We start from the raw sequence: 15,383 nt of genomic DNA, 5'->3' as shown, positions 1-15,383 counted from the left end.
GGTTTTCATACAATCTTTGTGTTCCACTTTGGATCTTGTTTTTTGTACTTTTTTAGTCCAATCTTGTTTTTACTCTGGTTCACTTTTCTTTTTTATCTTTTCTTTTATTATTTTATTTCATCTATATTTATTTTATGATTCTTTTCTAAAGTATTACCTCCATCCCAAAATTCTTGTCTTAAATTTGTCTAGATAAAGATGTATTTAACACTAAAACGTGACTAGATACATCTGTATCTAGAAAAATCTAAGACAAGAATTTTGGGATAGAAGGAGTATCTATAAATACATATCTTTTTAGGTAACTACACATTTCTAATACAAGAACAGTTTTAAGAATACAAGATTTTTTTAAAGTGGTTAGACATTTTTTAAACGCACAAACATTTTAAAAATATTTGAATATTTTTCTAAATTTTCTTGATTATTTAATTACACGAGCATCTAATAAAATATGGAACATGTTGTAATTACATAAAAAACATTCCAAATGTTCGAACACTTTTACAGATATATATACATATATATAGGGTTTACAGATATATATACATATATACATATATACATATATATATATGAAATTTTATGTACAGATATATAGTAATTTATCATTCTAAATATGTTCATATAATAAATCTAAGATATTTCAAAGCAAGTTCCATGAAAAAATTTCATATAAGCCCATAGTTTTTGTTATATTTGCGAAATACGTACATATCTGTACATAAAAAAGAATATACTCAAAATATAGCACATACTACCAAAAAAGTAATATATATACTACCTAAACATTGTTATATACTACATAGTACACGTACATACTCTCGGTTTTGACAGATACTACATAAAACATACAAAACACAAGTATATACTAAATTTTAATATTAAATTTATCATATATATATATATATATATATATATGTATGTATAAATTTTGGAAGTACATAAATATATAAATATTTTATATGTGTGAACATTTTATGACACATGAATATACTAAATTTTAATATTAATTTTTTTATATCTAAATTTGTGAGATATTTATTCAATGTTTATGAAAGAATTGCCGGTATTTTTACTGTTGTTGTGGGTGACACATGGCTCCTAGGAGAGACGAACGAGGTATGGGGGCGCCCTTTTCCTTCCATTCCGCTGCCAGAGCTATACGCTGCTTATGGCGACGTTAAAGATAACGTCTCAAGGGAGTTTCCTTAGTGGTCCGGCCAGTCACATGGTTTTGGTCAGGTTTTCCTCTAGTTTTGTTTCGGTTTTCCTACCGTTTTCTATTTTTGCTTTTCAATTCCTTTCTTTTGTTTGTTTGTTGGGTTTTCATTTGTTTTCTGCGTTTCTTCACTTCTTTTCTTTGGTTTTCTCTTTTCTATTTTATTTTTTATTTTTTCGGCAAATGTTAATTTCTTCAGTACACAATGTACATTTTTCATATACTTGTGGAACATTTTTTATAGACATTGAATATTTTTCAAATATATGATATATTTTTTAATACATGTTAAACTTTTTAAAAATACACATTGAACATTTTTTAATGGCACAAAAGAATTTTTTTTTAAACTACACTAATATTTTTTCCATTGTATAAACACTTTTCTAAAGTATCACGAACATATTTTGAACTGCTTAATTTTTTAAATGTTGCATACATTTTGTTGAATGGTACAAAATCTTTTTTTAAACTACATGATTTGTTTATTTACAATAGATAAACATTTTCCGATACAAGTAGATAGATGATCCATGTTTATTCATGATTAGGACGTCTTGAAATATTTCATTCTCATCTCTTACAACAACTATTTTTTTTCTTTCTGTTGAAAAGGAGGATAACCCCGGCTTCTGTATAGCAATGTACACAACCATCTTTATTGCATTATTCAACAAGGTCTTACAAGATGAATACATGAATCAACCAAAGCCATCTTCCTGGAGAAAACTGTCGCCCTACCTACATGGTGGATGATGTGTCCTGACCTCGCCTCAACACATACCATGAAATCCGGTGGCATGACCAAGCCGCCTGCCGCCTAGTGGAAGCACCAACCGGTCTATCAGACCCTCAGCATACATAGCATGCGCACGCTGTAGAATCCATTACCGCCATCCCATGTTCAGGAGTATCAATGCATTGACCTTGCCACGCCCTTCTGTCGTCGACACTACCACGCCGCCAGACAACGACACCCTCCTGCGCAGGCCCATCAAACGGTATCTAGTGCCGAAACCCCGCTGCACCTTGCCGCCAAGAATCGTCATCATTACTATAGATGGCATGCCGCTCCACCTTGGTGACCGCTCGAGAAGCATGCGGAGACCTGCGCCCAGCCACCGAAGCCAAACACTTGTTCCTCCAGCCGATGTACAGTCCCAAAGATGAGGCCCCCATGGAACCTTAGAACACCAGTTGAAAACTTTAAAGAAGGATGTCTGAGATATTGTACTTCGGCCAAAAAATATGGTTTTCCTTGGAACCAGGAAGGCTTGCTCGGGTTTAGTGTAGTAAAGATGAGAAACCCACGTTGTCCATTTGCAAACATGTGGCATAGTTTTTTTTTTGCGGGTGCATAGTTGATAATTATAAACTTTCAAAAGGTTGAAAATCCACAATGATGGTATTGGCACTCACATCTTGATTTTTTTGGGTCTTCTGTTGAGCTTAGCTCAAGCTGCTTAGCCTTCCCATGCATTGGATGGGGTTGTATATTCTTCCTGAGGGAGTGCATTGCCCATTCGATAAAGACCTATCTTGCTTCTTCTGACAAGTGATGAACGATCAACAGAAGTACCACATGGTGAAGTGAGCCGACATCTGCTTGCCTAAGGACCTTGGGGGGTTGGGTATCCTTGCCTCCCGTCGTATGAACGTGGCCCTCATGCTTAGGTGGCTCTGGCGGATCATCCAAGGTGAGGGGAGCCTGTGGTTGCATCTTATTCACACAAAGTACCTTCGGGGCTTGCCGCTCCTTGCATGTGCTTGCTGAAGTGTTGGAGTGGGCCAACTTGTGTGTGGCCCTTCAACCCGTGTTCTCAGCCTTCCCGGACATTGTCTCCTGGAGCCTCACTCCCTCGGGAAACTTTTTCGTTGCATCAGCCTACCATGCATTGTGTCGTAGGCTGACTATTGCTTGGGTCGCGCCATTATGGAAGGCGCATCCCCCCTTGAAGATCAAAATTTCTATGTGTCAAATGTCGAGGGATCGCCTCCCTTCAGGTATAGAGGTTCTCATGAGGCATGGTCCGGGTGATGGACTATGTCCCTTTTGTGGGGTTCTGGAGACCGGGATCCATATCCTCTTCTCTTGCACAGTAGCTCGCGCTTTGTGGAGTTTTGTCCGCGAGGCACTCAGGCTTGATTGGGAGGCTCCGGACTTTGCCGGATTCCTCCAGGCTAGAGCTGTCCAGACCGGTAGGAAAAGACGCCTCTTCTGACTAGTTTTTGCGGCGTTAGCTTGGATGCATTGGATGACGCGTAATAAGATGGTGATCGAGCGGATCCTGCTTTGGCGGGCCTCTGACGTTTTCTTCATTTTCTTGAGTTCTTGCAGCTCCAACACCCGCTGGCTAGGTAGTGGGACCACAGTCGGTTGGGGCAGATGTCGGAAGCGCTGCATGACACTGCTTGTCGCCTCTCATCGCCGCAGCCCCATGATGTTGTGGCCACTTGGTGGTCTTTTCTCTTTCTTTATTTTTCATTTTATTTGAGCGTGCTTGTGCTGACGCCCCATCATACTTTTTATTGCGGTACTCTGCTACTCGATGTATAGATGTGTTGGATGCTTTATCTATAAAGCGGGACGAAAGCCTATTTCAAGAGAGTTGCTTGGTAGTGGAATTTTATAATTCACGCGCTTGGATGGAGTTGTAGCTGAACCTTAGTCTCAGATAGTGAACAAGGGGAGGCTGCAATAGAGAATAATCTTATTAGATGCAAAAATAGAAAAACAAACGTGAACCATTGGATCTAGGATAGATGCTCAAGATTGGTTGCGCTGAAACAGGTGGAGAACTCCGCCCGGTGAAGAGCGTACATTTGGCTTTTAAATTTGTTCATAAAAGAGTGTACTTCTATCTTCCCAATGCACTTTAAAGGTGAAAAAAAATGTTTCTCTCTCATCACACGGTAATCAAGACCAATAACATTCTACACATGATCTCCTTAATTTCTACATGCACTTAACTCATTGGGGGGTTGGGTAATTAAAAGAGGAGAGAGAGGGTGGCTTGCACCTTTCCACTGCATTCTTTACTCCACTTCATAATTTATTCTAAAATTTCTATATATACACTTTTTATTGGACGAGGGGAAAACGCAGCAGCATCTACATTTTGCTTGCGAGCTCTGTCACCACCTTTATTCTATTGCGTTGCTTTTCTTTTTTCAGTGTCTCAAGTCACGGACAGATGCTGTACTAGGTAACAAGAAAAGGCACGCGGCCATGCATGCTGCGCCCCAGTCACCAGGCCGGTGAGTCGTATAGAATAGGACTCCCGATCATCGATCGAGTCGTAAAAATCAATTGAATCGGAGATGATATCGACCATCGCCATTTCTGTGTAGCCGGCCGTTCATTTCACCCGGCTGCTCCTCCCCTCTCAAGCCTCTCATCTTGGCCAAAAGATGGGCGGTATGCAAGCAAATGATCTCAGACGTGAAATTTTTCTTTATCCATATCGTGTGTGTATATAATTAAGTCGACTGAGATTGTTTATGGCCTGCATGCGTTTTCTTTCCCACAAATGAACTGCATTTTCTTCTCCTTTGGAGGCCGAAGTTTCAGAAATCGACTTGAGCATGCAGAAAACCTACCGCGTATTTGATTGAACCGGGAGGATTTAGTTTTGTATCAAGACAAGCCAGCTTCTACTATTGTTTTGTCCGAATTGTTTGGATTGCTTACCACATGTATCTTATGGTATCAGCGTGTTTTTGTTAGTCATGATAATACCGGCTAAAGAGAAACAATATCACTATCCTTACATAGGACGGATTTTTGGCTCCCGGAATTTTATATATGCTCTGGATGCGAACTTTTAAATAAATGTTTAATATTTTGTTTTTTCTTTGCCATTTTACATATTTGTGTCTGTGCAAAAATTCATTAAGAAACTGTATATATTGTACACAGGGAAAAAACAATGGAAATCAGTGGTTCAATCAACATTTTTTGGAGCACCATTTTTTTTGTTCGCCTAGGCCACTGAGATTGTCCTTTGCCTACGAAAATTGTACATGCACCCATAGGATAGGTGTGTTAAAATTTCAGAAAGTTTCAACTCAATTTTTTTTCCAGAATTCTGTAACATTAAAAACATCATTTTTGTCAGTGGGCATTTCAGATTACCATATCTTAATTCTCAAAAAGAAAAGAAGGAAAGAACGTATCTTTACCCACTCCCCTGCGCTCACCCTCACCTCCACTTCTCCATGGCGTCTCCGTCTCGTCCCCATCCCAGCCAGCACGGGCCTCCCCTTCTCCCCCATTTCTCCGTCCGCTTGGGGCCTCCCCGTGGCATCTCCCCCGCCGCCGCCAGCGCCGGAGATGGCGACGGTTTACTCGGGGGGACGCCCCTCCCTCCCTTGTCGCCGGCTCCATCCCCATCGCCCCTCACCCTCCTCTCGATCCATGGCGGATTCGGCGACGACATCGATTAATTTTGTGTTCGGACACAGGTTAGCCGTCATCTTACTCTCTAGGGATCTCTCTCGCTCACTGCTACGGTTATGCCATCCATCTGCTTAGTCTACATATTCAACCAATATTATGCTACGAAGCATCTCATCCTTCAAGATTTTCCTGCATCTGTAAAGATTTGTTTCTGCATCTCACCCTTCAATATTATGCCATAACTCTGAATGTTTCCATCAAGAAAGTCACCGTTATGAGTTCTTTTTGTAAGATAAATTTGTTTCGGCAATCTGCATGTCTCTCAACTAATTAAGTACGTACCTCCGTAAACTAATATAAGAGCGTTTAGATCACTACTTTAGTAATCTAAACACTCTTATATTAGTTTACAGAGGGAGTACCATTGAAATACGACCAACCTAATTAAGCATAGAAGGGGAAAAATGCTTGGCCAAATTAAGGTCGATTGTATTTAGTTGGAAACCAAGGAAGTACCGTAGTAGTTTTCGCTTGCTTAGAAGAAAAAAAAGGCTTGGCCAATTAAAGTCGATTGTATTCATCTCGAAATCAAGTAAGTAGTATTTTTCGCTCTAACAAGGGTCTTGCCCTCGCACAGATATTGCCGCGGAAAGTGTTTTTAAAAGCAATGAATGAGTTGATTGCCGTGCTCGCTGTGTTGGTTACAAGTACATTTGCACATGTTATTGCTCTGTTCTAATGAGTAATGAGTACATTAAATTTGTCATGTTCGCTGTGTTAATTACAAGTACATTTACAAATAAGTTCAGGAATTACAAGGAAAGCATATCTAGCTGTGGCATGTAGGCACACATCATGCTTGTTGATACAACATGTGAAATCAGCCTACATTTTGTGACACACATATCATGTGTGGAGATTAAGCTGAATTTCTCTTAAACCATAAATTTTTTGGTATATGATGGTGTAACTCTTACCTCTTATGTATGTATATCTTACAATATTTGTATTGATCATTGAAGGTTAACATTCATGAGGATGTGTGGAAGACAGGGCAACAATCTTGGAATTCCACGGTTACGAGCTGGTCACACAGTGCAAAAGAGTTGTGGAAGAACCCAAGGGTAACAATGATCCGGATTGAGGTACTTGTATCGTTGGTTGCTGGCATCCTACTCTTCCTCGCGGTCTCTGGGTCCCACTGTCGCCGGTGCAGAAACTGGTTTTTCCAGAAAGGTGTCTTAGGCGCGTACGCCTTGTCCTTCTCACTGGCAAGGTATACACTCGGTTCCATGCAATCTTCTGAGTTGAAGAGCAGCATATACCCTATTTGGATTATATCTCTCTTCATGCTTCATGCTTGCACCGACTCTATCACAGCTTACAGTCTCGATGACAACAGACAAGTAACAAGACTCGAATACCAAGCTGTCATGTACAATTTATACGTGGTGTTGCTTTTCGTCACAGTGCAGAAGGACTACATCCCATCAGTTGCTTTTATTTCCTTAATTGCTTTTATCAGGTATTTGCAGAGAGGTACAACAATTATGCTAGCAAGCCGCTCATGGAAATTGAACAAAATGGTTGCTGATTACATGTATGATGATGAAAAGCATAATAAGGATGTATTTGACCCAACCACCATGGAACGTTGCAATTACCTGGTTGACTGGCCCATTAGCAAATCCAAGTTTGTCGATGCTCAAACATCATATTCAGGAGAATTAACAGTGGAAGATCCAGAAGAAGTTGAAATCATTGACATTGGGAAGGTATGGCGGTGCAAGTCACTAGGCCCAGAGCTAAAGGATGCATGCCTTTCCATCTCTCTTTTCCATCTGTTGAGAAGGCGCTTCTTTGGATTTGCCTGTGACGAATCCAAAGACAGGGCACACAATTTTTTCTTTGAATGTCTTCTATTGGAGAAAAAATTAGAGGGTTCCACAGACTACAACAGGGTGTTCAAGGTGATTGAGGTTGAGTTAGCATTTATGTATGACTTCTTCTTCACCAAGTATGCCACTATTTATTATGGGTCAATGGCTGCAACAATTTGGTCATTGATTTCAGTCATTGGCATATCTATCATGGCATACTTTACTGCCAGGACTCCGTTGAAGATTTCTCAGGGTGATCGGCAGATCTCGAGTACTGTTACTGATGATGTTGTTATCACCTTAGTGATACTTGGATCCACCGCTTTACTTGAATTCCTACAGATGTTATTTTTCTGGATGGGAATTTGGGGAAGAGTATCCTTTGTTTGTAAGTATATCAGAGAACAAGCAAGATTGAAGGGAACAACCTCACAAAGATTTCTTGCCAAGATTGGTGTGTGTCTTGCATCTTCCATCATGGTATTAAAGGCGTTTCTTGCCAATATTGGTGTGTCGTATGCTTCAAACAGACACTATTGGCAACACAAGATTGGGCAGTACTCATTACTTGATTCAGTCAGCTGCAATCCTAGTCGATCAATCCTTGCAATCTTACATTTAATGTGTATTTACTGATTGTCACATATATGTACATTAAATGTACGGCTTTTTGACACATGGAGAACTGCCATGATCTGGTTGCAGGAATTGCTGATTTGTGGGCCAAACTTATTACAACAGCAGATTGATTGGGTAATTTTATTCAGTTGGCTGTAGCTAGAGTGCAGATGGAGCAAAGGATTCGAGGTCCCGGTGAGCAGTGGAAGACTCCTTTTTAGCTGCTTAGCAGGCATGCACTATTTTGGGTTAAGCTGCTTGGCCCAAAGCAGCTTAACCCAAGAGACGGATATTATCCCGATTCAGAAATTTGAGAACATTCTTCAGCAGAAGGGAATCAATTTGAATCTTAAGATTGATGGTCCCTAACCCTAAGGCACCTCGCTCTTTGCGACTTCATACCAAGCCCAGGAAGCCAAAGAAGAATTCACTTTGTTCATTTTCATTCCCATGTTTTATCTGGTTTCTTGGCGTCTGGAACTGAGAACTCTCGTGGCCACTGCATGTTCGGTGCAAATCTGCTTCATAATGTACTTGATGCATTGTTCTCTTTGAGCAGATCAAGCCATAGAATTTGTATGTCTTGCTCATGAGTTTTTTTGGGGGGCGGGGGCATTGCTTCTTCTCCGGCTTCCTTCCGTTTGTGCATGATCTATGGCTCTTCTCGTTCCAAAATGTTGCAGCGCGTTACCCGTCGTTGTTTCGGTGGACAAAGCCAAAGTTTCAGCTGTCGAGAGGTCTGACAGAGGGCTCATTTGAGTTAGTAATGCCGCTCAGGCTGTGAGCCTGTGACTGATGAATGGATGGCGTGGTAAGCAGAGGAAGTAGTAGGTGGTTGTGCTTGCATGTGGCATGAAGAAATACATTTATCCTCTTTTCAATTAATTTTGATGTCAAAATATATATACTTGAATACACCTTGGAACCAAAGATCTATTTGAAAAGGCAAGGCACTCGAGGACCTATCTGTACATGTAACAGAAGGAATTTAACGCAGTAATTACGAAGAGAGCTACAACACCTCCTGTTGGAAAGCCGGTTGTCGCCAGTTATGCATCATCACACACTTTTAATAAGTTAATTATTAGTTATTATTATTGGAAAATTGTCTGCTAGCAAAACTAACACTAACAAACGGAGAGAGACGCAACACCTCCAGTTGGAAAGCCAGTTGGAACACCTCGCATTGAAAAGCCAGTTGTCACCAGTTGTGTATTTACAAACATCTTTATGAGTTGTTTATTATTTACCATTACTGAAAATATCTCTGCTACAAAAAAAACAAAAAAAATGACAGGTAGTCTAACAAATGGAGAGAGCTGCAACACCTCCGGTTGGAAAGACAATTGTGGCCTGGCGTGTATTTCCGCACACCTTTAATGAGTTGTTCACTATTTATTGCTACTGGAAAATATATCTTCTTACAGAAAAACAAAACAATAAATGACAATAACTAATGGAGTGAGCTGCAACATGTCCTGTTAGAAATCCAGTTGTCACCAGTTGTGTATTTTCACACACCTTTAATGAGTTGTTTATTACTTATCATTACTAAAAAAATCTCTCTGCTACTACAAAAATCAACAAAATAAATGTCAGTAACTAATGAGAGAGCCGCAACACCTCCCACTGGAAAGCTACTTCAGTTGTGCATTTTCAAACCTTTAATGAGTTGTTTATTACTTATCATTGCAAAAATTTGCTCAGCTACAAAAACCAACACAATAAATGACGCTAACAGACAGAGAGAGCTGCAACAACTCCAGTAGGAAAGCCAGTTGTCGTCAGATGTGTATTTCCACACACCTTTAATGAGTTGTTTACTATTTATCATTACCGAAAAATATCTCCGCTAAAAAACACGATAAATGACTAACTAATGGAGTAAGCCGCAACATCTCCCATTGGAAATCTAGTTGTCGCCAGTTATGTATTTTTCACAGATCTTGAAAAAAAATCCTTGCTACAAAAACCAATACAATGATGGTAGTAACTAATGGAGGGAGGCGAGAAGCCAGTTGTTGTCAGTTGTGCATTTCCAAACCTTTAATGAGTTATTTATTACTTATTGTTGGAAAAAAAATCTCCTGTGCAAAAACAAAAAATGACAGTAACCATCAAAGAGAGCCGCACAACCTCCAGTTGGAAAGCCAGTTGTCACCGGTTGCACAACCTTTAATGAGCTTTTTATTGTTTATCACTGAAAAATACTCTAAAATTTATCACAATAAATTCTATGTGCAAGGCTATAAATAAGTACCCACGCCTAGCTTTGTCAAATAACTTAGTATCACTACTGTAGTCAATAGAACACCAAGCACCAAAAAACGACCTCTCCGTCTAGAGAAGAGTAGATGAGAAGGGTTTGGATGGACAAGCTCCTTGCTCTCACTGTCACCGGTGTCCTCTTCATGTCCAATGGGGTTGGCGCCGCCGCCGCACCGCAAACGACATGCAAGGCAGCGCCCGACATCGACAAGCGCGTCAACTATGATTTCTGTGTGTCGCAACTGCTAGATCACCACGAGAGCACCATGGCCGATTTCGGTGCGGCGGGGCCTCGCCAAGATCGCGGCCTTGATGGGAGCCAACAACGCCGCTCATGCCAAGGTTGGCATCGACGCCTTGCTAGCAAAGCCGGGCACCGGAGACCAGATGAAGCGTTTGCTAGGGCAGTGTAAGGGGTTGTACGATCGCACGTTCATGACGTTCGTCTTAGCGCATGAGGAGCTTAACAAGCGCAGATACGCCTCGGGGGCAAAGAGAAGGCGGCGGAGACTGTCGCGCTGGTGCACCAATGTGATGATGCCTTCGTAGAAGCAAAGTGCGGACTCCGTGCAGCTGGCCATCATCTGCGCGGCCATCGCCAACCTCATCAAGTGAAATGAAATTCTCGAGGATTTTTTTCTTCAGTTTCTAGTAGAGCTGTCATGGAGCGGCCGATTGAATAAAGCGCATTTCCTGAGCTGTCATCACAACATTTTGTTTTCCTCCTAATGGCTAATGACTAGACGTGATGTGCTAATTTTTGTCTTCATTAGAATTTTTTAGGCTAATTAGAATTTTTTTTCAGACACTCTTCATTAATTAGATTTAGATTAGAGGATGCTGGAAGCCCGTTACCATCGGGAGGCAGAAGTGGGCCGCATTTCTGCGAGCCTAACTACAGGTTGCTGGTTGCTCAAAAAAGAAACGGGAGCAACTAGTTAACGAGCGCTCCTTCGGGAGCCTGGCAACGATCAGCGTCATTTGGCGCGCTCTCAGCCATTCGCCACGTGTCACGCTTTGGACGCTCTCTTCGGATTTTGTTTTTATTTTTATTTTTCCGCACGCGTTTTCAGCTTTTTAAACGGGTTTTTTCGACGTTTTGGTTTTCCCCCGGTCTTTCTTAGCTTTTCGAACAAAAAAAATTTGGGAATTTTTTTTCCACAAAAAACGCGTTTTCTTTTTTTTTCCTTTCGTGAAAGTCACGGTTTTTCTTCCGTGAGAGGCACGATTGTGCTTTAGCGAGAGTCACGGCCGTGCCTTTCGGAAACGAAAAAAACGCGTTTTCTATTTTTTTTCTTTCACGAGAGTCACGGTTTTGCTTCCGTGAGAGGCACGGTTGTGCTTTCGCGAGAGTCACAGCCATGCCTCTCGGAAAGGAAAAAACAAAACGCGTTTTCTGTTTTTTTCTTTCATGAGAGTCACGCTTTTGCTTCCGCGAGAGGCACGGTTGTGCTTTCGCGAGAGTCACGGTCGTGCCTCTCGGAAAGAGAAAAAAACTACGCATTTTCTGTTTTTCTTTCTTTCACGAGAGGCACGGTTGTGCTTTCGCAAGTCACGGCCGTGCCTCTCGGAAACGGAAAAAAACGCGTTTTCTGTTTTTTTTCACGAGAGTCACGGTTTTGCTTCCACGAGAGGCACGGTTGTGATTCGCGAGAGGCACGGGCGTGCCTCTTTCGGAAAGGAAAAAATCGTGCTTCCGGTTCGGTTTTTACGTCCGGTTTTTTTCGTGAAAAAAAAGTTCGTCAAAACCTATCAACATGGGATCTAGTTTTGAAGATCTCGACGCGAGGAATCCAATGGTGAAAACGGTTCGAGATTTGGACGCATGGTTTAAGAGATAAAACATTTTAAATAAACGGATCTATGAAAAAAAGGGAAAACTCCCAGGTTGCGACAAGTGGCGCACTGCATGTGCGCCACTTGTCACGACCTAGGAAGTTGGAGTGTTCTTTGCAACGAGTACTCCTTAATTAGTGATTTCTAAAAGAAACTACCGGTTGCTTTACGGAAACTCCTATTTGCCGCACATTGCACCAAATTATCGGGGTGCCGCACACCCTACGCTCGTATTTGGGCCAGGCCTTATAAGGTGTTCTGTTTCTACGACTCCGCAGGATCCCCTCGACCACCGCTCCTTTTTCCTTCCTTCCTCGCGCGACTAGCTGCTTCTTCCTCTAGATTGGACCGCTTGTTCCTCTCGATTCACCGTCAATCCTTGCTCCTTTGTAGCTCTCGGGGCGGTAGGTGCTCTCGCTCTTCTTCTTCTCCTCACCCCTTCGTCATCTCTCTCGGGTAGTAGCTAGGTTTTGCTGATCTTTTTCTTTGTTGGCAAATGGTGATTCGTGTCTAATTTGTGAAGCAATAGCACTTCAATTTTGCGGTTCTTGCTCCAGGTTCGTCAGATCCAGCGCCCCTAGGGTTTTCTTGTTTTTTGTTCAAGTTCCCTAGGTATTTCAATTATGTTGGGCTTTGTGTTTTATGTCTCTATCTGCAGGCTTAGGTTAGATTTTGCAGTTTGTGGTTGTTCGTGACCTACACAGAGTGAAGGTAAGTAATTCGACTGTTTTATGTTCTGGTGCTTGTTAGTTTTGTAGATATGCTTTTTTGTTTCTCAACAAAATGCTTTTTTATAATGCTTTAATTCCTAGTTCACAGATTCTGCAGTGCTTGATAACAAAAAAACCACATGCAACAAATAATAGGGTTAATTGGATCTATGCCATTGCAACTTTCACTGATTCGAGAAAATGCCATTACAAAAACATGGCTTAGATACGTGCCACTCCAACTTTATCATACTTGTACTTATGCCATTTTCTACAATTAAGAGAATAACCCTTCAAAAAATACATGTATTTCAGTGTGTACTGTGGTATTTGCCATAATACCCCTGTTTTGAACATTTGGCAGAACTTTTGGGTCTTCCGGGCGGCAAAAATTCCAACATGTCATTTTAAAAAAAACTTACAGAAAATTAAAAACACTAATATGAGTCTACTGTTCTAATATGAACATTTTTTTAATTTGTGAACAAAATTTGAAAACTGTAGCATTTATGAATATGTGAACAAATTTGGATACAGGAACATTTTTTGGAATTCCCAAACATTTTTTAATTTGTGAAAAAAATAAAACATGCCACATTTTCTGAATTTGTGAACAAATTTTGAAACATGATTTTTTTGGAATATGTGAACAAATTTCAAAAGAGAAAACATTTTCTTTTTCTAATTTGTGAACAAATATGGAAAATGGGAAGAAATTTTGAAATTCCTAAACATTTTTTAATGAACAAAATTTGGAAACAGAGCACTTTTTTTAAATTCCCAAACATTTTTTAGTTTTGGAACAAACTTTAAACATGTGAACAGTTTTTGAATTGTGAACAAATTTTGAAATTGGCAACTTTTTGTTTACAGTAGTTTTTTTGGATTTCCAAGTACTTTTTTTAGTTAATAACTTTTTACAAAATCCAAGAACATTATTAGAACTTAGGAACATTTTTTTGCCCCCCAAGAACATTATTTGAAATGAAGAACATTATTTGGATTTCCAAGGACTATACCTGAGTTTGCGAACATTTTCAAAATCCCAAGAACATTATTTGAATTGAGGAACATATTTTTCATATCCAAGAAAATTATTTGAATTGAAGAACACATTTTGGATTTCCAAGAACATTATTTGGGTTTACGAACATTTTTTGGAATCCAAAGAACATTATTTGAATTGAGGAACATTTTTTGACTTCCAAGAACAATTTTTTAGTTAAACAACTTTCTGTGAGTTGACAAACATGTTTGGAAATCCCAAGAACATTATTTGAATTGAGGAACAATTTTTTGACTTCCAAGAACATTACTGATAAAGAAAATTTTCTGCATTTCTAAGAACTTTATTTGGATTGACATACATTTTTTGAAATTCCAAGAGACATTATTTGAATGGATATATTTTTTAATTTAGGAACACTTCTTGTAGTTCCAAGAGCTTTCTTTGAATTGACGAACATTTTATGAAACTCCAAGAACAATATATGGACTGACGAACATTTTTTAAAATTCCACAAACATTATTTAAATCAAAGAACAATTTTTTGAATTTATGATTTTTTTAAAATTCCTATTGTATGAATTGAAAAACATTATTTGAACAGTAGAAATTTTTGACTTCAACTGTATGAGTATAAGGACAGTGGTGTGTAAGCAAATTTTTTGTTACAATCATTTGCTTTTGACTTCTACTGTATGTAAATCAATCATCATTGGAGTAATTTTGAAGGTGTTTTTGTGCCCATAATTTTTTCCTCTTCCATTCATCCCCTCTGTAGATAGAAAACAAACATGCAACAAGTGTTAAGTTCTTGGTTTTGTTCCATGGTGGGTAGCTGGGCCTCATATATGTAAAATATTTGGGCAGATGGGAGGCTGCGGCAACCCTTCACCTCTATGCAATTCGACCACGAAGAAAAATACAACCAAGTTAGTCAGTTACAATGTTGTTTCATTGTCCAGCCAACAATTCTTTATTTCATTCGAATGGAGAGAAAATGTATGCAAGTGAGCCGAAACTGAGAGCTATCGTCTGTATGCCCGATGTATTATTATGTATGTACAAACTCAAAACTTGTAATTCGTTCTGTAAGGCAAGAATGTCCTTTGTAATAGAGGAAGTTGCAGCATGTTTGGAAAGTTGGAAAATGCAGTCAGGGGTCTTACTTTGAAGGAACCATACTAGCTTTTTGCACCCTGTGATTTTGCAACGGCTAGCTATGAATTCCAGCCACATGGTTAGCACTTGATTTGCTCTACAAATAAATTACTCGTCATGATTGTAACAAAATATATTTTTTATAAGAAAGTAACTAGTAGTTTGTAAGGTACCCATTTTTTGTGCCAGAAATGAGAATGTACCCAACTCACCCTCTTTTTTCTTTTATTCTGCAGTCCAGGTTTACATCACTAATTATCTTTTTAACTGCAAGCAAAACTCCACT

The 15,383-nt window shown here is 39.7% G+C and overlaps 1 protein-coding gene and 1 pseudogene across 1 annotated transcript; both read left to right on the top strand.

Moving 5' to 3' along the window:
- Positions 1-5,417: 5,417 nt before the first annotated feature.
- On the top strand, positions 5,418-8,925 carry LOC123126273 (uncharacterized). The gene is made up of 2 exons (XM_044546639.1): positions 5,418-5,686; positions 6,644-8,925. Exon 2 carries the CDS (start codon positions 6,752-6,754, stop codon positions 8,135-8,137), a length of 1,386 nt encoding a protein of 461 aa, XP_044402574.1. The 5' UTR covers positions 5,418-5,686; positions 6,644-6,751; the 3' UTR covers positions 8,138-8,925.
- LOC123121250 (pectinesterase inhibitor 8-like) lies at positions 8,290-11,002 on the top strand (annotated as a pseudogene).
- Positions 11,003-15,383: the final 4,381 nt, after the last annotated feature.

The sequence above is a fragment of the Triticum aestivum genome, chromosome 5D (genome assembly GCF_018294505.1).
Source record: "Triticum aestivum cultivar Chinese Spring chromosome 5D, IWGSC CS RefSeq v2.1, whole genome shotgun sequence".
In the NCBI taxonomy this organism is placed as follows: Eukaryota; Viridiplantae; Streptophyta; class Magnoliopsida; order Poales; family Poaceae; genus Triticum; species Triticum aestivum.
The sequence above is the reverse complement of the archived record's forward strand: the minus strand, read 5'-3'. Positions and strand labels throughout refer to the sequence as shown.